The 26,961-nt window shown below is 34.2% G+C and overlaps 1 protein-coding gene and 1 pseudogene across 1 annotated transcript; one reads left to right on the plus strand and one right to left on the minus strand.

Moving 5' to 3' along the window:
- Positions 1 to 22,224: 22,224 nt before the first annotated feature.
- LOC120176137 lies at positions 22,225 to 23,035 on the plus strand (annotated as a pseudogene).
- Positions 23,036 to 24,424: 1,389 nt separating this feature from the next.
- LOC120176187 (protein ALTERED XYLOGLUCAN 4-like) lies at positions 24,425 to 26,665 on the minus strand. Its single transcript, XM_039182665.1, has 3 exons — positions 26,291 to 26,665; positions 25,924 to 26,222; positions 24,425 to 25,198 (listed from the first exon to the last, which is right to left on the minus strand). Exons 1-3 carry the CDS (start codon positions 26,505 to 26,507, stop codon positions 24,488 to 24,490), a joined length of 1,227 nt encoding a protein of 408 aa, XP_039038596.1. The 5' UTR covers positions 26,508 to 26,665; the 3' UTR covers positions 24,425 to 24,487.
- Between the last annotated feature and the right edge of the window lie 296 nt (positions 26,666 to 26,961).

A 26,961-nucleotide genomic window follows, 5' to 3' on the forward strand; every position in this document is an offset into this window, starting at 1 on the left:
GCAAACGTTACTTCAATACTTTTATGAAGGTCTTTTACCAATGGAGATGAAAATGGTGGATGCCGCCAGTGGAGGAGCATTAGTTAACATGACCCCAACAACAGCAAGGGAATTGATTTCAACCATGGCAGCCAACTCTCAACAGTTTTCGAGTGAACCCAGCCGACAGATTCACGAGATAAGTACATTTTCCCTTGAAAATAAGTTAGATAAATTAATTGAAGTAGTTAATTCACTTGTTGCGGGAAAATATGGAGCAACAAGAGCATGTGGGATATGCACAAAGCTAGACCATCCGACGGATTGCTGCCCTCTGATACAAGAAAGAGGCAATGCAAAAATCAATGCAATAGGGAACTTTCAAGTTCCTCCACAAAGACAATACAACCCATACAACAATACTTACAATCCAGGATGGCGAGACCACCCAAACTTCAGCTATGCGGCAAATCAGATACCAACTTATCAACAAAGGCCTCCTCCTCAACAACAAACACAAAACTCATCGTTGGAGGAACTCATAGGAAAGTTAGCAATTTCACAAGAAAAGTTCATTACATCCCAAGAAAAATTCCAAAACCGAACCGAAACACATCTTCAAGAGTTAGATAATCAAGTAAGCTGACTAACTCAAACTATGGGAAATTTGGAATCACAAGGAAAACTACCTCCTCAAACGGAGTTAAATCTGAGAGAGAATGTTAGTGCCATCACACTCAGAAGTGGAAAAGTTATCTCACCCGAAGTTCCAGCAGAAAAAGATGCACATCAGGAAGACACACATCGGGAAGAACAAGAGGAAACGCCACCTCTAGAAATACAAGGTACGTCTAATTCACATCCTTCTCTTTCTTCTCATTAAATCACACCACCACCCTTCCCATCAAGGTTGATGAAGCGTGATAAAAGAGCTGAAGAAAGGGAGATCTTAGAGGTTTTCCAAAAAGTTCAAGTCAACATACCTCTTCTTGAAGTAATTCGACAAGTACCAAGGTATGCTCAATTTTTAAAAGAACTTTGCATTACAAAGAGGAAATTAATGGGACATGAAAAGGTAAATTTTGGAGAACATGTTTCTGCAATTTTTCAAAGAAAACTCCCACCAAAGATGAAGGATCAAGGTATGCTCACTATACCTTGAAGAATAGGTAATTTCAAAATTAAACGTGCAATGTGTGACTTTGGAGCTTCAATTAATGTTATGCCATTTTCTATATATAAAATGATTACTAACGAGCCTTTGAAGGAAACAGGAATAACCATACAGTTGGCTGATCGATCTGTGATCTCTCCAGTGGGAGCAATGGAAAACGTCTTGGTAAAGATCGATCTATTATTCTTTCCTGCAGATTTCTATGTCATTGACATGGAACATGATAGGTCGGATTCTTATTCTGAGGTACTCTTAGGCCGACCCTTCCTAAGCACAGCACATACAAAGATCGATGTTAGAAGTGGTATACTAACAATGGAATTTAATGGTGAGATCGTTGAATTTGATGTTTACAAAGTAATGAAATGCCCTGATCATGTTGAAAGAATTAATTTTGTTGATATTATAGATCCTTTAATTGATGAATATATTGAATCTAATTTTTCTAATGGTATTTTTAACGATCCTGAACTTTGCCACGAAGATGAAGAAAGGGAGTTTGAAAATATTAATTCAATCAATTCTGATTTATCTTTATATTCCTCTAAAACTAAAATTTTACCTTCTATTTTGCAGGCACCTGAGGTAGAATTGAAGCAATTACCGGAGCATTTGAAATATGTCTTTTTGGGCGAAAATGAAACTTTACCAGTGATCATCTCAAGTAAATTATCAAAAGGAGAATATGAAGCTTTGGTAGTGATATTGCGCTCTCACAAAGAAGCCATAGGATGGGCAATTGCTGACATTAAAGGATTAAGTCCCTCGACTTGCATGCATAAGATCAAAGTCGAAGAAGGAGCAAAGACATCACGTGAAGGACAACGTCGATTAAATCCACTGATGATGGAAGTAGTAAAGAAAGAAATTCAAAAACTCCTTGACGCTGACGTAATCTATCCAATTTCGGATAGTAATTGGGTAAGTCTGATTCATGTGGTTCCCAAGAAAACGGGAGTCACAGTGGTCAAAAATCAAGAATGGGAGTTAGTGCCAACAAGAGTTCAAAATGGATGGCGAGTTTGTATTGACTACATGAAGTTGAACTGTCTTACTCGAAAAGATCATTTTCCTCTTCCTTTTATAGATCAAATGATTGAAAGATTAGCTGGGAAAACTCATTATTGTTGTCTTGATGGTTTTTCAGGTTTTTTCCAAATCCCAGTTGCGCTAGAGGATCTAGAAAAAATGACTTTTACTTATCCCTTCGGTACATTTGCATATAGACGAATTCCTTTTGGTCTTTGTAACGCACCAGCCACCTTCCAAAGATGCATGCTAAGTATATTTTCCGACTATGTGGAGAAGGGCATCGAAGTCTTTATGGATGACTTCACGATTTATGGTAACTCTTTTAATGAATGTCTTGATAATTTAACTAATGTGCTTAAAAGATGCTTAGAATATAACCTTGTTTTAAATTATGAAAAATGTCATTTTATGGTTGATAAAGGGTTAATTTTAGGTCATATTGTTTCCTCAAAAGGGATTACGGTTGATAAAGCTAAAACAAATGTTATACGCTCACTTCCTTACCCCACAACTGTGAGGAAAATTCGTTCTTTTCTTGGCCATGCAGGATTTTACCGCAGGTTTATTAAGTACTTTTCGAAGATAGCACAACCTTTATGCAATCTACTTCAAAAGGATCAAGACTTTGACTTTAATTCAAAATGCAAAGAGTCTTTCGATTCATTAAAGGAAAAGCTTATTTCAACTCCAATTGTTCAGCCGCCAGATTGGAATCATCCCTTTGAACTTATGTGTGATGCATCAGACACTAGCGTTGGAGTCGTTCTCGGCCAAAAAATAGGGAAAGAGCCACATGTCATAGCCTACGCGTCCCTAACTTTGGACTCGGCTTAGAAAAATTATTCGACAACGGAGAAAGAACTTTTTGCTATAATTTTTACTTTAGAAAAATTTAGATCCTATTTTCTTGGTATTAAAATTACTGTTTTTTCTGATCATGCAGCTATAAGGTATTTGATGAGCAAAAAGGAAGCAAAGCCAAGGCTTATCCGGTGGATCCTGCTTTTACAGGAATTTAACTTGGAAATTAAAGACAAACAGGGATGCAAAAATCTGGTAGCAGATCACTTGAGTCAAATTCCCCTTTCTACATCTGAACCACCACTTAGAGAAGAATTTCCTGAACAAAAACTAATGGTGGGGCAAAGTATAACTCCATGGTTTGCAGACATGGTTAATTATTTGGCCACGGGTAAGTTACCATTAGATTTGACGAGAGCTGAAATCAATCGAATTAAGCGATAATCCCGATACTATATTTGGGACGATCCTTATCTAAGGAAGCACTACTCGGATCAGGTAATTTGACGATGTATTTCCGAAAGTGAGGTAAACTCAATTTTACAATTTTGTCATTCTTACTCTTGCGGTGGTCAATTTGGGCCAAAACGTACAGCTCATAAAATTCTTGAATGCGGTTTCTATTGGACTAACATCTTTCGGGATTCTTATCTATTTTGTAAAACTTGTGAAAAATGTCAACGTACAGGTGATTTAAGCCACAGGAATGAAATGCCGCTTAATTCTATACAAGTTTATGAAATTTTTGATGTTTGGGGAATTGACTATATGGGTCCTTTTACTTCGTCATTTGGAAATACTTATATTATTTTAGCTGTGGATTATGTTTCTAAATGGGTGGAAGCTAAAGCCACTCAGAATAATGATGCTAAAACTACAGTTAATTTTTTGAAAAATATTTTTCCACGTTTGGCACGCCACGGGCTATAATAGGCGACAGATGAACACATTTCATCAACCGAGTAATCAAGTCGCTAATGAAGAAATTTGGAGTAACTCAAAGAATTTCTACCGCTTACCATCCACAAACAAATGGACAGGCAGAAGTATCAAATCGAGAAATTAAAAAAATTCTTGAGAAAATTGTTAAACCGGACCGAAAGGATTGGAGTTTAAAATTAACCGATGCACTTTGGGAATATCGAACTGCTTATAAAGGTCCCATTGGGATGTCACCATACCGGCTTGTTTTCGGTAAACCGTGCCATTTACTAGTCGAGTTAGAACATCGGGCTTATTGGGCCGCTAAACAATGTAACATGGACATGGATGCAATTGGTGAAGATCGAAAATTACACATTCAAGAACTTGAGGAAATCCGAAGAAATGCCTATGACAATGCTAGGATATTTAAAGAAAAAACAAAAGAATTTCACGAAAGTAGAATTTCTTTTAAAAAAAAATTTGTCAGTCAAAAGGTTTTATTATTTAACTCCAAATTTAAACTTTTTACAGGAAAACTCAAATCAAAATGGCTCGGACCGTTTACAGTTACTCAAGTATTTCCTCACGGTGTTGTTGAAATTGAAGATAACTCAGGAGTACGATTTAAAGTTAATGGTCAAAGATTGAAGCCATATTATGAAAATGATCCGGTTAATCTAATCGAAGAAATCAATTTAGAGGAACCCACGCTTTGAAAAATCAGGTCGTCGAGCTAATGACGTTAAACAAAAGCGCTTGATGGGAGGCAACCCATTTCGTTATATTTTTATTTTTGTTTTTTTTTATTTTTTTTATTTTTTAGCGAACTTTATTTCATTATATTTATTTTATTTTCATTAATTTTATTTTTTCTGAACAGATCTGAATTCCGATCGAATATTTAACGAAAAAAATAGTGTAGAAAAACTGACTTGGTTCGAACTGTGAAGAAAATTCGAACTGAACAGTGTAGAAAAAACTGATTTGGTTTGAACAGCGCAGAAAAATACACAGCAGATTCAAACAATGCAGTGCAGAAAAAAAACAGATTTGGTTCGAACTATACAGAAAAGTTCGAACAGAACAGTGCATCATCGGATAGTCTACTCTACAACAGCTCGTTTTGACGTGGCCGTGATCGCCACTAGATTGGGGAGTATTCTTTTTTTTCCTCTCTTTGTTTTTAAATTTGATATACGTTTTAGGATAAAACGGAATAAGTGAGGGGGGAAGGATAAGTATGTGCCAAGTTTTTCTTGACTTGTTTAATCATTTGAAATTGAGTTATTCTGATGTTGATATATTGTAATCGTTGGTTGCTAGTCTTGAATTTCGCTTTATACTCCTGCTTTCCTTTGGATTATGACCATGTTATTTATCGAATTTAATTTGCATGATTGGTGATTGATATAGCTAGTGAATTTTTTGTTGATTATTGATATTTCATGCTTTTGTCAATAGATATGAACTTGACTCAATGCCTATAAGCTTTTCTTGTGAGATTTGAGCCTAAAGAGCATACATTTTCTTTTTTGTTCATTGTTTGACTTGTGTGTGCCGAACTAATTAGGATATTCTAAAACTTGTAATCACAATGCATATCGAGACTACATGTTGAATGTAATGTTTTAATGTGATAGGGGCACCTAGGATAAACCCACTTTTCCCAAAAAAACCTACCCATTTATATATCCACTAGTGAACCACATTTGAGCCTATTTCCCTTTCTTTGTTTTTACACCTCATAATTAAACTTGAAGCCTCTTTTTTTCCCCTCTTTTCACAGCCTTACCGAGACTTGAGATCTTGTATCATTGTTGTTCCAAAAAAAAATTCAATGTTTCAAAAAAAAACAAGTTGTTCACTGTATCGAACAGCAAAAAAAAAGACCCTTTGTTCGAAAAAAAAGGAAAGGAAAAAAATTGATCGCTTTAATTGTCTTTCATCTATTATTTTTCCTTGTTTTGTTCTTCATTGTGCTTCATGTTAATTCGTGGATTGTTCTTAATTATTGTTTCGGTATTTTAAATCTTTCTTTTCGGCCTTTCCCTAACCTAACCTAAGCCTTGTTACACCTTGTTTAAAGACCCCTTGACTATTGCATTATGTTCATTTTTCGTGGTGGAGACTTGATTGGATTCCAAGCCTATGGTAATATTTTGGTTAGTTTAGATTTGAGCGGTTCCATTTACCCCAAACACTTTGAGCGGATATGTGTGAATCTTTGTGAGATATTGAGTCATGTTTCATTGAAGATGGCAATTAATTGAGATATCTTGCCTACTTTAAATTTTCTTGGTTATCTCTTTGCTTGATTGTAACTTGAATTAGGCAAATGTCATGGACTTAATTTGATTGGAAGTTTGAGGAATAAATTGAAATTGAAGATGACAACTTATGATTTTGATATGTTAATTGAAGAATGCTTGAGGACAAGCATTGAATAAGTGAGGGGGAATTTGATAAGTGCTTAATTTAGTTAATATTTTACTTTTAAATTACTCTTTAATCATTGATTTTTGTGGCTTATTTGTTCATTTTAATTCATTTTCTGTACAGGACGTAAGATTATAGAAATTGCACAAAAAGGACACAATTCTGCAGATTTTTTATTTTCGGAATCAAAGCTGACTGGAATTCGGATTTGGATTAAACTCAAATTTAGGATAATATTTTAAACATTATATTTTATCTTTTTATTTTAGTTTAAATAGGTTTTTAGTATTTTAATTAAGTTTTAGGATATTATTTTTATATTTTATCTTTATCTTTGTATTTTAGTTTAAATAGGTTTTAGTATTTTAATTAGGATTTAGAATATTATATTATTATTTTTAGGTATTTTAATTTAAATAGTTTTAAGTGTTTTAATTACGATTTAAGATGTTTTAGCTTGTTTTTAGGATTTTGAAGGCTATAAATACCCTCTAAGGGTGAGCCTAGAAACATATCTCTCTCATTTGAGAATAAAATCTTATTTTTTTCTCTAGCTTTCTCTCTATTTTTTGCATACTTTTCTATTATGCTAAGTATGACTTTGGTTATGCTTAGCTAATTTTCTTTCAAGCCGAAGACTAAAGCAAAGGCTCAATTCCAAACGTGAGAATTGTAAGGTACATAAATCGCTTCGGATTTTCTCTCTGTTTTCTGAAACTTACTTTTCAAATCAAAACTATTTCGACATTGGCTCGGATATTGTTATGGTTAATGTTTGAAGAAGGATTTTCTTATTGAAGCATATTCAACTTCTTGAGAACACAGTTAGCAAAATTGTTTGCTAAGAGGAAACGGAGATCGGAATCGGTTGTTGTTGAAATGACACAATCCGAGTTGGCAGCGAAGAATTGTTTTTGTAAGCTTACATGAATCTTGAAGTAAAAATTTGTTTCGATGATCCGAGGAATTTGAGGCGAAGCTGAAGTCTGAGGCTGCTTTCACAATAAGTTTCTCTTTATCTTAATCTCTTTAATTTGTTTATTTAATTATATTTTTTCTTTTATTTAATTCTTATTTTTTATTTTAACCACAACTTTAAAAAAATACCCCTTTTATATTTATTACTATTAATATTTATTATTAAATTATTTTTCTTTTTTTTATTTATTTTATTTTAATATATCTTTTCAACTTCATCTAGAATTCTATCTTTTTCTAAAATCAAGAAAGAGTTTTATTAAATCTGAAATACCACAGTCCCTGTGGATCGACCCTGCTTCTCTATACTACATTTTCATTTTTATTTATTAAGAAGCCAGGAATTATTTTGATAGCAAAACGACGGTTATCAGATACCCACTCATCAGGTACCAATACCTTAAGAGTAAAAATTCAGGAAGACATTCAAAGGGTACACATTCAAAGGGTATCGATACCCCCTTGAAACGAAAAATATCGAATGTAATTTGGGTATCGATACCTAGGAAATGTACTAATACCTCAGTGAAGGGATGTATCGATACCCTATAGAGGTAACAATACCCTTGCAAGAGAAAATTGGGTTTTACTCTTTCTTATAGCTTAAGAAATCAAGGATCGATTCATAATATATGGAATATTGATATGTATACATGATTGTATAGATATTGATCGAGGGCAACATCCAGTCAAGTCGACAAGAAATAGGCATCAAGATAAGATATGAAAGTAGTATTGACTAGTGAGGCCAGGTGAGTGCGCATTATTTAGTAGATGATGTTTAATGGGAAATAAGACTTGCGACAAGTCTATTTCCAATAGTAAAATGCATGAATTCATAGATAGAAGTATGTGTTTTTTATGATTTATATGTATGCATGAGTATATGTGATAACATGTTACTATATATGTTACATGATTTGTATAAGTATACGTTAGTGTGATAAGTCATGTGAAACAATACAAATGATCTACGTGTATATGTGAATATGTGATATATATGGTATACGTAAAACATATGTGAACAAGATATGGAAATGATATACATGTTATATGAACACATGAGAAGTGTTATAAGATAAGTGACATATGAATATGAAATCATATGAACAGTGATATGTAAATGTAAATATGTGAAATGATAAATAATAATGCCCATGTTATATGTCATGAGGACTAAAGGTATAGTTGGCATGCCAATAACTGAGGGTTCTACGTGGTCCTTCAGGACATAGTGGTCCTTCTGGACATTTCATAATGGTCCTTCGGGACAAATTCATATGCCCCTAGTGGGACCTTATACGAGTTGTGGTGATGACATAGTGCACAACCTCTATGTACTCACATATCTATAGTTCTGACATGTGTACATGGGCTAATAAAAAGATAACCTTGAATAAAATGTATGTAATATATATATATATATATATATATATATATATATGATATGTGATATGAGAGTTGTATGATATGATAGCATAAAATATTCATGAATGGTTAGTAGATATAAATTTCATTAGATATGTTTTTATGCCTCACTAATTCATAGACTTAGCATGTGAGTGTTTCACACGTAGGTTCTGAAAGAGTGAAGATAAGCTAAGAAGAGCAAGACAGATCAGATTCTCCTTTCCATAGATCATATCAGAATTGTAATTGAGTATATGTAATTTGTTAGATAAAGTGTAGTTGGCATGTACTCTAGAGATTTAAATTGTATAAGCTCTGATATGTTTGTAAAAACGAATGGATTTTAAATAAATGAAAAGTAATTATTTTCTTGAATTGTACATTTAACTTTTAGCCATTTTGTAAAGAAAAATGTTTGAAAAGTCAATGTGACACCTCGGACTCGGATCCGGGTCAGATACGGGTTGGGGTGTTACAGCACTAGTGTTTATACAAATTGAGTTGGGTAAAAATTTATATGATTTTTTAGAGATGCATCTCTTAACGGCTTAGAAAGGGGTGCTTATGCAAAAATATAAAGTTATGGCACATGCCTCAATAAAGTTAAAGACTCACAAGAGGAATTTCCTTAGACACGAATTAGAGTTGGTAGCAATCGAGTTGTTTTAATGAATTGACGTCATTATTTGTGTAGTGAGCGGTGCTATAGTTGTGCTAATTATAAAGTCTTATGTTGATCTAAAGAGAAAAGTAGTTGAGTAGCAAGGAAATGATAAAATTTTTCTAAAAGTATCATTTTGGGAAGGAAATATTACGGTTTGGACTGAGTTCGAGAATTATTGAACCTTATGAGATTTTATTAGTTAGCTTTTGCCTCCCAAAATGGCCAAGACCTAAAATATTTACATGTGTCATTGCTTATTAAATTTTTATTAGATCCATTGCATGTTCTTACATAGGGAAAATAGAGAATTGATTAGATTTAAATTATGAAAAAAGAACCCATATAGATCTGGACTCGGGAAATCCAGAATTGGTGTAGCAAAACAATTGCTCAAGTTGAAGTACTATGGTAAAAATATAAAGTCTTAAAATTTGAGGGCAAATTTTTCTTAAGGGGGAGAATTGTAATACCCCAAATATCAGGTTAGTGACATTATTAGAAAGATTTAGAATTTGATGAAGATAAGAAATAATTTGGAATAGTGTTTAAGACCAATTAGTAACAATGGATGAATAAAGAGGGCATTTTGGTCCTTTAAGGAGAAATGAATTTAAAACTATTTCATTATTAGAGATTTAAGAAGGAAAATGGGAAATTTATCTATTCTTCTTCTCTTTCTTCCCGTGCTCATGTACTATCCCCATAGCCAAGGTAAGTTTCCTTTAAGTTAGTTTATTCTTTAGTTTATGGACAAGTTTTGAAACCTTAAGTAATATAGATGCTTAAGGAAAGTTCGAGGATGTTTAAAACTAAGTAATTAGTGAAATATTTGAGATTTAAGAAAATGGGTTTTTGAAAGATATGTTAATGTATGACTGTTTATTGATGTTTATTGGTAGATTTGACTTGTCAAAGTAGTAAATGAGAGATTATAAGTATTGGATGAGTTTAAAAACAAGTTAGAAAATATGGTGTGATTTTTATACTCAAGTAAGATTGAGAGATTTTAGATGTTTTAAGAACCTAAATGAAGGAAAGTTAGTAGGAATAAGTTGAGAATAGTTAAATAGCATTGTTGGGTGTAAATATAAAGAAATTTGGCCCCATTTGGCTAATAATCGGGTTAAAAATAGGAAAATCTGGGCAAGAGTATCAGTATTGATAGAACGCTACCATTACTATAGACTAAAATGGGATGAATTAGCTAAGTAGTATCGATATTGATTCAATCAGTATCGATACTAACAAGGTAGTATCGATACCATGGTAAGGGTATTGATACCAAGCAACATCGAACCTAAAATTGGTATCGCCGAAAGAGGGTATCGATACCATAGTATAGAAGTATTGGTACCAAGGTAGTAGTATCGATACTATGAAGCCAGAAACGTTAAAAATAGGCTGATATTGGTATAGAAAGTTAATGATATGTCCTTTTGAGTATGGTTTAAGTATAATGGTTTGGAAATATACTAATATTGGGTATGGTACAGGTTTTAATGGGTGCTTGAGTAGATCGGAACCAAGCTCCCATGTCAAGCAAAACTAAAGACAAAGGCAAAGTACTGGAGTGATCAACTTTGCGTTTTGGATATCTAGCGAGGAAAGTCAGGTGAGTGCATTTAATTATGTACGTATATGTTACGATAGTCATAGATGTATGATTGATTGATATATTTAGGTGATTACCAAATAGGCGCTAAGTGTGCATTTCACATAATTCATCCTATGTGGATAAATAACCGTTTCGGGACTATGTGTGCATTTCATGAAATTCATCCTTTGTGGATGAATAATTGTTTCGGCACTAAGTGTGCATTTCACAGAATTCATCCTATGTGGATGAATAGTCGTTTCGGCACTAAGTGTGCATTTCACGTTATTCATCCTATGTGGATGAATAACCGTTTCGTCACTAATTGTGCATTTCACGGAATTCATCCTATGTGGATGAATAACCGTTTCGGCACTAAGTGTGCATTTGACGGAATTCATCCTATATGGATGAATAATCGTTTCAGCATTAAGTGTGCATTTCACGGAATTCATCCTATGTGGATGAATAATCGTTTTGGCACTAAGTGTGCATTTCACGGAATTCATCCTATGTGGATGAATAACCGATACAGCACTAAGTGTGCATTTCACAGAATTCATCCTATGTGGATGAATAACCGTTTCGGCACTAAGTGTGCATTTCACGGAATTCATCCTATGTGGATGTATAACCGTTTCGACACTAAGTGTGCATTTCACGGAATTAATCCTCTGTGGATGAATAACTGTTTGGGCACTATGTGTGCTAAAATGTTAAGAAATCCATACTAAGTATATGAATTTCCGTATTTGGCACTATGTGTGCTACAATGTTAAGAAATTCATACTAAGTGTATGAATTTCCGTATTGGGCACTTTATGTGCAAAAAGATAAGAAACTCATATTAAGTGTTAATTTTCATGTGGGAAATATACGTGTATGAATAAATTTATAATAAAGATGTGAATTTTTATATTGATAATGAGTATGTGAACCACACAAGTTTTAGTAATGGTTGAGAAATGATGGTAATAGCTCTAGCAACGTAAATAATAGAATGTATAATGATTAAAAAGGTTAAATGATATTATGAATGATTATTATAGTAGGGATTGCTCTAAAATAAAAGATTAATAGGCCTAACTGTGCATTTGATAGAAATGTGTCATTGATTCCAGTTAGATGAAAGGCTAAGTTCCTTTGAGGTCTAACTGTGCAATTGGCAGAAATGTGTCAACTATGCCAGTTAGATGAACTGTTAAAAAGATAAGTAAGAAAGGAGCGGTTAAATATCGTTGAGTAAAAGAATAATGGACTAGTTGTGCATTTGACAGAAAAGTATCAAATATGCAAGTTAAGTGAAAAGATAAATACCTTGGGTAAAAGAATAAAGGAATTATAATGTAAGTGATAAGTAAGGATGATATATATATAATGTTCAATGATGTATAACTAGTATAAGGGGATGTTATAAAGGAAAATGTAAACAGTACATAACAGGCATGAAAGGATACCTAAATGAAAATACCAAACGGTTTATTAACAGTATTTAAGGTGCCACCATAATGATTATAAAAGATACATGGACAAGTAGCACTTTGGTGCAATACATGTATAGTACTTTCACATTTACTGTACATTGGGTAAATAAAGAAAAAAAGGGCGAAAATATACAGAAGGATAAGTATAATGGACATACTAAGAATAATTTCCATGATGGTATAAAAGAATTATGGTTTAACTGAGGAGGGCTTAACTGGTTCTTATGAATGGTGAAAGTAAATTATTCATTCAGTATTTATAAGATATTGTCGTATAATTGTTATATCCTTGCGGTATTATGTCTCACTAAGTAAATACTTAACGTGTGTTTATTTCACACGTAGGTAAAGCCAAAGATTAGTTGTGTAAGGAGTGTAGAAGTAGTAGTAGCTTTCATCTGTTAAGGTTGACTCTCATCAGTAACGGTAGGACAATCCTGTTTATTTTGAACAATTGCTGGTATGTAATCGAATTTAAAGAAAAATGCTCTGGAATGTTTATAAAGTGAAAATTTGGTATTATATTTCGATGACTGTTTTTTAATTGTTCTAAAATGTTTTACTTTAAATTTTGAAACGAAATTTTACGGGTTTTCAAATGACAAAATGTTTTAAAAAGTGATGTGGCATCCATATCTCGTGTACAGAAAGGTATATGGGAGATGGGTGTTACACTATCAGCTTACCAAATGAACATATATACATGAATCACAAATCACATAACGTTTAGGAGTCACTTCTTACAATGATAACTTCATCACTGGCTCATCGCTAGCTAATGTTTGTTCGATAACATAAATACAAATTAAATATGCACTCACCTAGTGTCCTTAGCTTGCAAACATTCTTTAGAAATTCACCTTTCATCCTTAAGCATCTCCTTAGCTTGAATATTCTTGATCTCGATTTCAATCATAATCTTAATGAACATCATTTACAAAACATATACATTTCAAATCACATGTTAGAATATTGCTAACATGGGCACACAATAGAAAATAAATTCCTAAAAATCTTTCAATGCTCATTCAATACTAATTTCATGTCAAAACATCAATGTTCATCTTAACACTTCAAATTAACCACTCAAGTCCCTTTTATCCAAATTCAACAAAACTTCACATAATATTTTCAACTTTACATTTTAACCGCTAATTATGAATTCTTTTAGAATTCATCTTAAGTTTTCCATTTTATTCAAAATGGTTCATTGCCATTTTTATTCAATTCAAGCTTCAATCAACTTAATTAAAATTTCCAGAATTTAATTCCAGAATAATACCTCAACAATTAAACCATTTTCACTTAAGTCACTAATTTTCCCATATTTTCAATTTGGTCCTCAAACTTTACCAACTTTCTAAAATGGTCGAATTTCACTTTCTAACATCAAATTCAACATTCTAATATTAATTTCCAGCATAGTAAAACAACTATTGAACAATTGCACATCAACCCCAATATTTTTTAAAATTTGCTAAAAGGTCCCCATACTTTTGCAAATTTACAAATTGGTCCAAACAAGATTCTAAAGCTGATAGAACCTTCCAAATATCATTTCTATGGTTTTTAATTTCATGATATCTACTTTGATTCGAGCATGAATTCAACCTCTAAACAACATTTCAAGCCTTCTACAATCAAACCCCTAACACAATTTATCCAAATCACAACTTCCTCAAAACCCAAGCTACCAAATTAATTAGGGCTTGATTTCAAGTGTTTTAATCATCATACAAGCTTGGAAACAACTCTGCAACATCAACATCAAAATCTATCATCAATTCATAAAACCCTAACATCCGCTTCATCCACCATATTCATGAACTTATGATTTCAAGCATGATTAGCATGTATAATTAGTACCAAATTATAGAACATTTCGAATAGATCAATTTTTTATTTCATGCTTTAATCCAAGAAACTAAGGAAATTGTTTGAAAATAAAAAAGAAAATTTTCTTACCTTAAGATGGAGTACACGACCATGGAGCTTGAAGATGAACAAATCTTCTTGAAATTTCTAATTAATTTGATGTACATTTGTCATTTATTATGTTTCAATGAATTATTCATTTAATGAGAAATAATAATTTTACCCTTAATGAAACTTTATAATTACAAAAATGCCTTGCCACATGTTCATCTTTATCAACCTAAGTCAAATATGAACAAATTAATTTGCCCTTTCCAACTTTGTCCATACGCTTTTTCAAAAATTCCAATTTTTCCATTTTCATCCAACGGTCCATAATTAACATGGAAAATAATTCTCAAATCCAACGATCCATATTAATTTCAATCATTTTAAAATATAGAAATAATATTTGTAACATTAATTTATCATCCTTCAAAACTTCTCAAAATTATGATTTGATCCAATTAACCGAATTTTTATCAGATTTTAACATTTTATAGCTTTTAATACAAAATCCGAACAAAAAATCTGAATCCCATGAAAACATCATTCTTGGGGTTGAACTATTCATTTGCGAGGCCAAAATCCTTAACTTTTGAAAATTACACATTGGTCCATAATCTTTTACAAAATTTATACTTTGGCTACTAAACTTTTGGGATACACCTGGAAGGAAGGGAACCGCTTTGCCGATTGGATGGCAAACCTCGCGTTCATGAGAGACGAAGGTACACGCTGGTTAGAGAAACCACCAGATGAACTACATGCGCTTTTACAAGCAGATATTCACGAAATTGAATTTTTGAGAAAGTAGACTACAAAACGTAGTCGTTTTTGTCCTTTGTACCCAAAAAAATAATATATGATATTATATTTTTAATTTAACAAGATATTATAAATTATTAATATTATTTATTATTTTTATAAAATAATATTATTAAATTATTAATAATAAGCAATATTATTTTATATATTTAATATTAATATAATACTGCACGAATCAAATAACGTTGGTGGTGATTAATTGTTCTTTTCCTTGAGATCTTCGTAGTAAAATAATAATTTATTATATTTAATATTTATATGAAAATTTATAAACTAGAAAGGATTTACATAACATCATTCAAATATTATAAAATATTTTTTGAAAATTACTTTTTAATAATTCATTTTATGTAAAATAATTTTTAGGTAACTTAAATTTACGTAAATCATTTTTCATACAATTAATTATAATGTATAAAACAAGTGAAAAAAGATTTATATTGTAACAAAAAAATGATATATGTAATATCATCAAAATAATTAAAATTATTTTCAAAAATTATTTTTCAAAAAATATAATTTATTTTTACGTATTTTAACTAATTTATTTTAAGTAAATAAAAAAAACCAATTACAATATGAAACAACTAGGCGATTTTCCCCAAAAATCACCGGTGATCGGTATATTTACCGATCTAACACCGGTCAGATTATAGTTCCCGATCTAACACCCGTAGCAGTAAAGCGCACCCTCTGAACCGCGTTATACGCTGATTTGGCGCCATGTGGGTATAGCGCACCCCCTGCCCCGTGATATACGGTGATCTAGCGCCGCGTGGGTATAGCGCGCCCCCTGATCCGCGCTATACGCCACATAGGGGTATAGCGTGGATCAGGGGTCGCGCTATACGCCATACCAAAATTATATTAAACGCGGTCCCTGATCCACGCTATATAATAATTACAAATAACGCAGTGCAGGTACCGCGCCTTATATATTTATAAATACGCATCTCTCCTCACATCTACTCGCATCTCTCCTCTCTTATAAATTAATACAACAATTCCGTCAACGAGTAATAATTATGGCAATCTTCTTATATTTGATTTAGAAGTTCGTGCGATTTTTCGTTATAAGGTAATTTTGTTATAAATTTTTAATTATACTTATTGTTTATTATCATTATTTGAAAAAATATTATACTAATTATTTTTAATTAATTTTTATGTTTGTAAAATTGAAAAGCGGGAACATACGTCGAAATAGTTTTGCGGTGCAGGTAATAATATAAAACTATATTATTTAACTTATTTACGTTGATGTGTAAAAAAAATTTTGTGTTATATTTTCGTTCATATATAATGTATTTAATCAGGTTTGTTTAAGTTATTTTTTTGCAGATATAATATTGCCGCACTTTTAAACTCAAAGAATGGCGCGACTTTCAGCTATTGTTTATTATGATGGTGAAATTCGAGAAGATGAAACCGGCATTATTTTCGTATCAAATGAGCGTGTTAAAATATCATTCAAGAGAAACATAACTCTTGAGGAGCTGATAACGAAGATTTTGAGGAAGATTCATGTTGGAAGTAACAGAAGAATGTCGTCGTTGCAGTACAGATTTCCAACATCATTGTTGCCATTAACTTATACAGCGTTCAAACTTTCAAACAATGATGATGTTCAAATGATGGTTGAAGCTCAAAGTAATTATTCAGACGCCGCTATTGAGATGTATGCATATTTTGTTCAAGTGCGTGATGTTCGGGGTCAATCTTTAAGCTCACACTATAGGCTGGCTGAACAAGTTGATCAAGTTGACAGCCCGACTACAGTAATGTGTAATGATTTTAATGCCATAATGGGGAGACATTCATCCGCAACTCCTTACGATATGTACCGATGTGGGTCCACGAACAATCCGTATGGCAACACCGCGTCCAGTTCAAGGGGAAGGCATTCATCTGCAAATTTCTTTGACCATATGGAGATGCCATCGACACAACCATCTGTGCAGTTTCCATTTGACACGATCGCTTCAAGCTCCAGGGGGAGGCATTCGACTTCGAGCTTTTTCGATCTCAATGTCGATATGCCTTCCAGTTCAAGGGGAAGGCGTGCAAGTAGTAGGTTCTTCGACCTAAATGTGGAGAGCATGGAGGAACCATCATCTCCACCAGAAGAACCGCTTCGTGAGCCTGGTGCGGATGGTGCTAAGACTGGACTATTCATTCACCCAGAATCACCGCAATTCAACTCCGATGATGATGAAGTTCCAGGAAATGTGGCACAAACTGACCCTCCTACACACATGTATGAAGCTGATTATGGTGCAATGTACGGGCCAAAATTTACGGATATGCCTCATCTTGGTGACTATGGATATTACTCATCAATAAATAATTGTGAGTTATCTTTAGGCATGGAGTTTTCAAGCAAAGAAGAAGCGATGATGGCTATCAAAAATTACAATATCCGTAATTCTGTTCAGTCCAGAGTCAACTGATCGACGATTGAAAAATATGTATGCTATTGTGCCCGACGCGAAAACGGATGCAATTGGATGGTTCGTGTATCGAAAATGAAGAGGAAAATATGGGAACTAACAGTATACAACGGTCTTCACACATGTTGTGCTGGAGTGGTCAACCAAGATCATCCCAACTTGGACTCTGAAGTGATATGCCAAGCCATAATGCCCATGGTAAAAGCAAGCTCTCATATAGCTTTTGCAGTGTTGATTTCATCTATACAATCGCAGTATGGGTACACCGTCTCCTATTAAAAAGCTTGGTTGGCAAAACAAAATGCCATTGTCAAACTTCATGGCGAATGGGATGCATCTTACTACGAACTTCCATGTTGGTTTAGGCTGGTGCGGACGTTGAATCCTGGGATAATTGTGGACTTCGAAACCTCCTATGCATACCATAATGATCGAGTTCTTCGCGATCGATGCCAATTCTACCGGGTTTTTTGGAGTTACCCACAGTGCGTTAATGCTGCCAAATACTGTAAGCCTGTGGTCCAGATCGACGGGACTTTCTTGTATGGAAAATACAAGCAAGTTTTATTATTGGCAGTTGTCCAAGATGGCAATCGCAACACTCTTCCAGTTGCTTTTGCTCTTGTCGAAGGAGAAGATACAAATTCTTGGGCTTTTTTCCTCCTAAATTTACGTGCACATGTTATCACGAGGGAAAAAATCTGTGTCATTTCAGATCGCGGAGCTGGGATCAAAGTAGCAATGGAGTCTTTGGGTCGAATGTGGAAACCACCCTTTATCCAACATAGGTATTGTCTCCGACACATTGCTGCGAACTATCATGGAAGGTACAATAAGAATGATGAGCGTCAATTAATTGTACGCATGGAAGGTACAAGAAGGCATGAAATGTTTCGTGTCACAGAGTTGTCGCGACCTCTGCAAGGGATTGAAGCTGTGTCGTTAAGAGTAAATCTAAGGGACAGAACGTGCGACTGCGGGTTTTTTCAAGCTCTGAAGTATTCATGCTCTCATGTGATAGCAGCTTGCTCGCATACACGTCAAGACTATAACCATTTTGTGGATCCGTATACCTACTATCTGAAGTTTTTAAGGTATACGAATTTGAGTTTCCCCCATAGGTAATGACAAAGACCCTGATGAGGTTCAAGATTGACTTCTAATTGTACCAAATCCGAGTTTATTGAGGGAGTGTGGTCGTCCAAAATTCAATCGAATTCATTGCGATATGGATATTCGAGAAAGATCTAGACAAGACAGAAGATGTGGACATTGTAGAAACCCAGGACACACTAGAAAAACATGTCCACTTCTGTTGTCATCAAGTAACAATTGATGAGGAAATGATGTATTTGTTTATCAAATAATAATTCTTGTATTTTAATTTGCATTTACTTCAAGTAATGTCATTCGATAATCGCTGATGAAGATTAAAAAAACAAACACAATCATTAAACTTTATCAAACTAATAACAATTTGGTATTTAAATACAATAAACTTACAATAAGAATTAAATGGTAAATGATAACCAAATTACAATGACTAATATTAAATGGTAATAAACAAAATTAACTGAAATATATTAAAAAAAAGTCCAACAAATTTAACAAAATAAAGTAAGTATTAAAATAGAAATAATAAAAAATTATAATTAAACAAAATAAAGTAAATACAAATATAATAAAAAAAATATATCGATGCCTGCGTTGCGAATGTGTTCCGCAGGGCGGTGGCTGTCGGTCTCGAGGAGGATTTCTTCGTATCACTGGTTCTGACTCCTCGCTGTCATCATCGTCATCGTCACCATCATCATCACCATCATCGTCATCCTGAGCAAGTACATTAGGTTGATGAGGAGCTGATGACGATGAAGCACCTCAATAGAATAAGGACCCTGGAGGTGTATGACTGACTATCCCACCGGCCTACGAAAACTGAGTAAACTGGGAAAACCCAGACATCGCTGAGTGTGAAAACTGTACATGAGGTGTCTGTGCTGCGGCCATGGGTGATGAGGCTGAACCCGCCAAATATCCAGTATATGAACCCCAAGTTGGATCTGCAAACATAGACCCCATAATAGCCTCCAGGAGGGTTCATCTGTGACGGTGGTGGTGGCGGGGTCATAAAACCAGGTGAAGGCGGTGGCGGCGGCATCTGGTAATGGAAAGGCGATGGCGGCATCATATATGGCTGCGGTGGCTGTTGGGAAGGTCCTGCTGGTGCAGTTGAGGATGAACCGGAAGCACCTGCTCTCCGTCCACGAGTCGGGGGACGATGGTGTTGTGTCGGTGAACGTCTCTGTCGACGTCGTGGAAAGGTCTGACCTCGTGCATCCTCAGGAAGTAGAAACGGTTTCTCGTTACTGTTTAACCACTCATAATAATCCTCAGCATACATCAAGAAGTCAGTAAAAATGGGCTCTCTACGTGGAAGGCGCCGATGTCGATCCTCCCACAACACGACCCACTCATGATGCCTCACCAGCCAATATGTATCTGTCTTGCCGCGTCTATCTAAGCTATGCAACTCGAACATATTGCGAGGTGCTTCCGGAATTGGTTGAAAACAACCAAACTACCGGAGCACGCGATCAGTGGAGTGCCACTCGACGGTTGCATAACAGATCAGAGGGACCATCGCCATCCAAACATCTGATGGACCCCTCAACTCAGGTGGGATCACCGCCCTCACATCATCAGAAGAATATGTCACCCATTCAAACTAAAACAAATAATATATAATTTTTATCAAAATAATAATCTAATTATATAATTATAATCTAAAATCGATTTTTATACATTAAAATTCATACCTGTGTGCCAGCCTTCTGATCGATTAGCACCCTAATTTTTTCTAAATCATCAGGTAGCTCCTGATGATTTTTCCTATCAGTAGACCACCTATTCAAGGAAAAAAAATTGCTATACGCTGTATAAAAGTATTAATATACAAAATCAGTTTTATAATTACCTTAGAAGTAGTGGAAATACGAATGGGTTCTTCACAACAGGACATAAAAAGGGCAATCGATACCATGCCCAAGACTGCAGCAGCAGGAGACATCCGCCGATAGCATTACGTCTGTAGTCAGTGGCTCCACACATCTCCCTATTCAGCAAAGCCAAAACTACCGAGCCCCAACTGAATGATCCGGCGAGACGAAAGTCGCTAAGATGTCGCAATTACATGCAGTGAACTAGGTTGCGTGATTTGTCTGGCATCAGCAACCCTCCTATCAACTGCAGTATGCATGCTCGTGCATACATCTTAACCTCATCCTCAGAGGCGTCTGCGCTCAACTCCCAAAAATTGGCATCTAACCAATTTAACGGTATCCTACCTCCGATAAAATTATCCGGGACACGTCCTAGACTATCCCGACACAAAGTAGTCCAAGAACCGGAAGCTATCCCCGATATCACATCTCCATCCACCGGAAGCCCCAGGTGCATAGAAACATCCTCAAGCGTGATCGTGCACTCTCCGCATGGAAGATGGAATGTGTGGGTCTCTGGCCTCCACCGCTCTACTAAGACAGAAATCAGGTCTGGCTCTATCTTACAGTGACCCTGATATCTACCTATGTAACCGAATCCAACCTCTACTAAATACGGCAAGACACGGCTGGGTATCACTAACTTAAGATTCCTAATAAAAGGATCTAATACACGATCATTCTCCTAAAAATAAATAATTACAAATATTAATTCTTACTCTAATAATCATGTATTAAATAAATCAACTAATTATTACTAATAATTTAAATTAAATTAAAACGTTAAAATGTTACTATATCAGCAAAGTGTCGAGATATTTAATTCTTAATCTTAAAAATCATGCATTAAATAAATCAACTAATTATTACTAATTTAAATTAAAACGTTAAAATATTACCGTATCAACAAAGTGTCGAGATATTTAATTCTTAATCTAATAATCATGCATTAAATAAATCAACTAAATATTAATAATAATTTAAATTAAATTAAAACGTTAAAATTTTGCCGTATCAGCAAAGTGTAGAGATATATGATTTCCATCCGAGCGAAGTAGACTGTCTTCCATTATATATTTGCAAAATAATTATATTAGTAAAATATTAAATAAAGTAAATACATAAGAGTAAAAATATAATAGTAAAAATATTATAAAATATACCTTAAAAAGATAGAGTATTTAAGAGAAATTTAGAGAATTTGAGAGAATTTGGTGTGATAAAAGTGATTGAAGATGGGGGTATTTATAGGAGGATGGGGATGTGTATTTAGGGTATAGCGTGCCCCCTGCACCATATTATACCCCATGTGTCAGACACCCAAATATAGCGCGAATCAGGGGGCGCGTTATATCCACGTGGCGTCAGATCATCGTATATCGCGGGGCAAGGGGTGCGCTATACTCACGTGGCGCTAAATCAACGTATAACGCGATTCAAGGGACGCACTTTACTGATACGGGTGTTAAATCAAAAAATATAATCTGACCAGTGTTAGATCAATAAATATACTGATTACCGGTAATTTATTGGGAAAATTGCCAAACAACCATTGTCTGGTTCTTTGAGAAAACCACAAAAATCCCCCATTTGTTCCCCCTTCATTTGGCCTTCACAGCACCAAATCTAACTTGGGTATCTTTCATTTCCCGTGTTCTGTCGTGGGTTTCGAATCCTTTTCCCTTTCTTGATCATAAAGTTCAATTTTTCATCTTCTGGGTAATCTTAGATCCCCATTCAAATTTTGGGTTTCTTTATTTCCCCCAAATTTTCAATGTCACAAGCCTTTTCGATTGAGCTTTTCTTCGACCCAGCCCTTGAAAATCAAATCTTGCAAGCTTAAAATGTTTTGGCTCGTCGGCAAATCAGTACTCAGTTAATTGAAATTGAATCCAGGCCTCACGTTACCCTTTTCACAAGCCCTTTTATCGACCCTGCCAGGCTTGAATCTGTCGTAAAGTCATTTGTTTCAAAGCAAGAACCTTTACCCCTATCTCCCTCCTCCATTGGGACTTTCCCAAATGAAAAAAAAAAATCTTCTTTTTCTTGCACCAGCTCCAACAATGGCCCTTCTACAGTTCCAGGCTCATTTATGTGAGGCTATTAAAAGGGAAGGGATTGAAATTGGAGAAGAATTCAAAGCTGACGCTTGGATTTCCTATTGTGCTGTAGCTCAAGAAGTGCAGAAAACAATAATGGCGGAGGCATTTTGTGTGTTGAGAGAGTTGAAGTTGCCTGTTTCTGGGTATGCAATGGTTATTGGATTGGTGGAGTTTTCACCTGTTCGTGAACATTTCTCGTTTGGACTTGGAAATACAGTAGAGGCATGAAATCTGAAGGTCGTTGATGCCAACGTTAGTTCTTGCTTTTTTGTTGCAATTTCGGAATCTGTTTACATATGTCGTTAATGTAGATTTTATAATTTAATTATGAATGATCGATGCTCAATTGAAAGTATTCACGAGTTAGAGAATCTAGTCTTTCACATTTACTCTTAACCTGTCTTTCATTGAAGATTTTGATATTATTCTGTTTTTGTTTTTGCATTCCATGGTTTGAAGAAACTAATATTGAGTGTTGTTTTTTCATCATTTCCGTTGAGGATGTTTTTGGTTGAGGATGTTTTTGGTTCACGGAAAGTAAGATCATCCATGGAAATAAAAGATTATCAGAGAATAAGATTACGATGAATGTTATATTTTGTGTTTGGTTGGTTTAACAGTGATATAAAATTATCGTGTTTGGTTAAATAAATAAAATATTATTAGAATATATATTTGATCAAATTGTCCTTTTTATATATTTATTTTTTTAACAAGTTGAAAAATATTTATATATTTTCTTTAAAAAATTAAATTCATAAAATTTATATAATTTTTTTTACAAAATTAAAAATATAAAAAAATTTAATGAAAGGGTAAAATTTTATTTTAACTCATGAACTTTATATAAAATTTTAGTTATAGATTTTTTTGTAAATTTAAAATAGTTTAAAGATAAATTTGTAATTTAACTTTCGTAAAATTTTTATTATTCAATGACAGAATAAAGATATTTTTGAAAGAATTGTTTTTTAGGATATTTTAGTCCAAAACGCCGGTAATCCAACAATACCTAAAAAATTGGAGGTAATGACATTCTCGGTAATATATCCAAAAAATCTATTATTGGTAATGTAAGATTATCGTCATTCCCGGTCAGCCAAACGGGAGAATGTGGATTTCATTCAAATGAGAATCTCACGTTCTTCCAACCAAACACACCCTAAATGTTTTTGTTTAATTGATTTTTTTTTACATTGTCTTGGACCGGGACCATCTTGATACTCATTTTCAAGTTCCTTAGAAGTTTTGCATTGTCATTTACTTGGATTAGTGCCCCACCCACACCATGTTCGCACCCAAGTTGCCATAGATTTGTCATTATTGCACTTATCATTTCCAGGTTCCAGCTAGTTCCAGATGTTGGGACTAGAATTTCAGACCTATTAAATGTCACCTTTCAAGGATGACTACATGAAGCAAGTGAAATAAGTTTTGGGTTCATAGTTGATGATGATACAATTTATTGGTCAGTATTACAAATTTTCAGATTTGGTCTCGAGACAATGAAGTAGCAGGGAAAAAAGCTCTCCTAATCTTGAATATCTGGGAAATGTCGAACTTCTTCAAGTCTAGAGATATTCCACTTTTGATTGCACTTGATAGTTTCAAAAGAGTTGAATTGCTTATGTTTCTATTACTTGACGGCTATTAAATTACAATGAAAACTAAAACATTAATTTATTGAATTGAAATGAATAAAAAAATTGGAGATCAAATTATTTATATGTAAATATATCATGTATATGATCCCTAACTATTTTGGATCTAAAAGCCCAGAACTCACCAGGGTGACCATCTGGTCTCATCATCATCGCCTTCGTAACGTCTAAAACCCCAAACCTTTTCCCGAGCTTACCACCTTTCTTCCTTGCCTTTTCAATCTCTTCCATTTGCAGGCTCCTCAGTTCCCATTCTGGGCCGCTCATGTTTATCTCTGATTCACTCAAAGGGCTTGTCCTGTTACATCTTCCCCCTGTGTTCCATCCCCCATCCTCAAAATGTGCCGGCGAAAATGTCCCGACTAAGGTGACCCTTGCTTTGCAGTTCTTGCAATTGTTGATGTGCTTCAATGCAGATCGAAGTGCCAACTTCAGGGCGAATCCAACACCGTAATCCGTCACGTTCGGGGAATTGCAGTATACACAAGCAACAACACCGGTGCTATTGTGCAGGTAAATCTGTCGAAAGAACCAATGTGCATCCGAGATTATGACATAGTCTAGAATAGGAAGATCTTTGCTCCATTCTTCATCGATTTTGTCGAGGTATATATTGAAAGTGCCAGATAATGAACCATTTATCATTCTTTCTTCATCGTGAACAAGGAATCTGGTCCAAAGGTTGATGAGAGTGAAATCATGATTAGGAAAATACCATGTCCGTTTTCTGTCTTCTGAATCTTTGTACTGATCTATGGGAGTTTCAACCTGCAAAAGATTTGGAGCTTGAGATCAAAAATCATGAACTTGTTGGTATTGAACTCCTAGTTCCAATGATCATAAACTCCATGTCAATCTGAACAAACTAAATCAATCTCATGGATTTTATAACAAGAACTCTTCAAATCTCTAAACATTATTGTTCTTTACTAATCTAGGGAGGAAGAACAAAAGCAATAATTGATTAATTAAATTGCTGAATGAGTGCAAAATTTGAGCCTTTTAACAAGGATGCTTCATCTTCCATAATTCTAACTTCGAATGCAATGAAAATTCTCTGAATAGACGTGGAGTTTGCCTGTTTTATTGCTCTCTCTCAACCAAATCCATCACATTTCTGGGAATTCTTTAATTCGTAATTTATCTTTAAACTGGGTTCATCAAACCTGGTTTCACTACACTTTCAAGACAATTACTGCCATTTAAAAAAATAGTTTCAATATGCAATTTCAGATAGGAAAATCATCAGAAACTAGGTGGGCTTTAGATTTTGATATTAAATTCCATTGGACACATATATAAAAACAACATAAGTTTTACTGTATTTGGCACCGTGATTTCATACATTTAAAGGAATCAAACCTCAAACAAGGCAAGCAAATTCATGTTGCAGTGAAATTGTCAGCATGAAAATAGATGAAAATTATGACGTTTAAGCAGTGACTGAGAATTGGAAGTTCGTTTTAAAAGAAAAGGCATAAAAAAAAACGAACCTTTGAGAGGAGGCAAAGAAGAGATTCAACGTGGTTCCTGGCAACAGAGTCGCCAATGAATCCAAGTTTCTTCCCTTTAACAAATTCCAGGAATGTTTTGGGATCAAACCTTGGAAGAACACATTTATCAGGTTTCCATCTCCAATTCAGAAAATCTCTGTCGTTTCTCCCATGGCGGAAACAGTTCTTTGAATCGGGAATTGAGGTACAACTTGAGTTTGTGTATCGAGAACCATGGAGGTCTGGAACCCAATGCCCCTTGAACAATTCACACTTCTTCAAAATCCCATAATCATAACCTAAACAAAATCACCACAAAACATCAGAATCATACAGAATTCTATAGGATGAAAAATTCTGGGTTTACCTCGGAAACTATGACTAGGAGGAGGTTTGAACAAAGGAAGCCTTCGATCAACGGCATGTTTGGAGATGGGATTCAAATGGTTAATAGAATAAAAGATGAAGGGTACGAAAATGACAGTTACAAGAACAAACGACAAGAAAAATGGAGAAAGCCTCCCCTTGTTCAGGCATCTCTCTCGCAAAAAATGATAAAAATATGATGAAGAAGAATACTTCATGTCTTTATTTCTTCATGTAAACACCAAATTAGAAGAAGACACAAGGGTCTGTGTGTTTTTTTTTTGATGATTTTATGATTTGTCTGTCTGAAGAAGAATGCTCCTTGTTTTCTATCAAAATAACGAGGATGAAGCAATGTGAGATTCTGCATTAATTATGAAAACAAACTTCCCTAATTAATAATATTTTTTTATTAATATGAGATTATAATACTTAAATACTTTTTATTTTTGTGAGATGATTATGAAAACGAACTTCCCTAATATTATTATATTAATGTGAGAATACTTCATATGAGACGATGAAGAAAGTTCTTTTTGTTTATTAAACTAACCAAGAATACTCTTAATTATTTTACAATAAATATTTAAATATTTTTATAGAAATAATATTTTGATTAAATTCGAAATCTCCAAAATAATAATAATTCTATTGACTATTAAAGTTAATTTA

This window comes from Hibiscus syriacus, unplaced genomic scaffold, assembly GCF_006381635.1.
Source record: "Hibiscus syriacus cultivar Baekdansim isolate YM2019G1 unplaced genomic scaffold, ASM638163v2 tig00112230_pilon, whole genome shotgun sequence".
Classification (NCBI taxonomy): Eukaryota; Viridiplantae; Streptophyta; class Magnoliopsida; order Malvales; family Malvaceae; genus Hibiscus; species Hibiscus syriacus.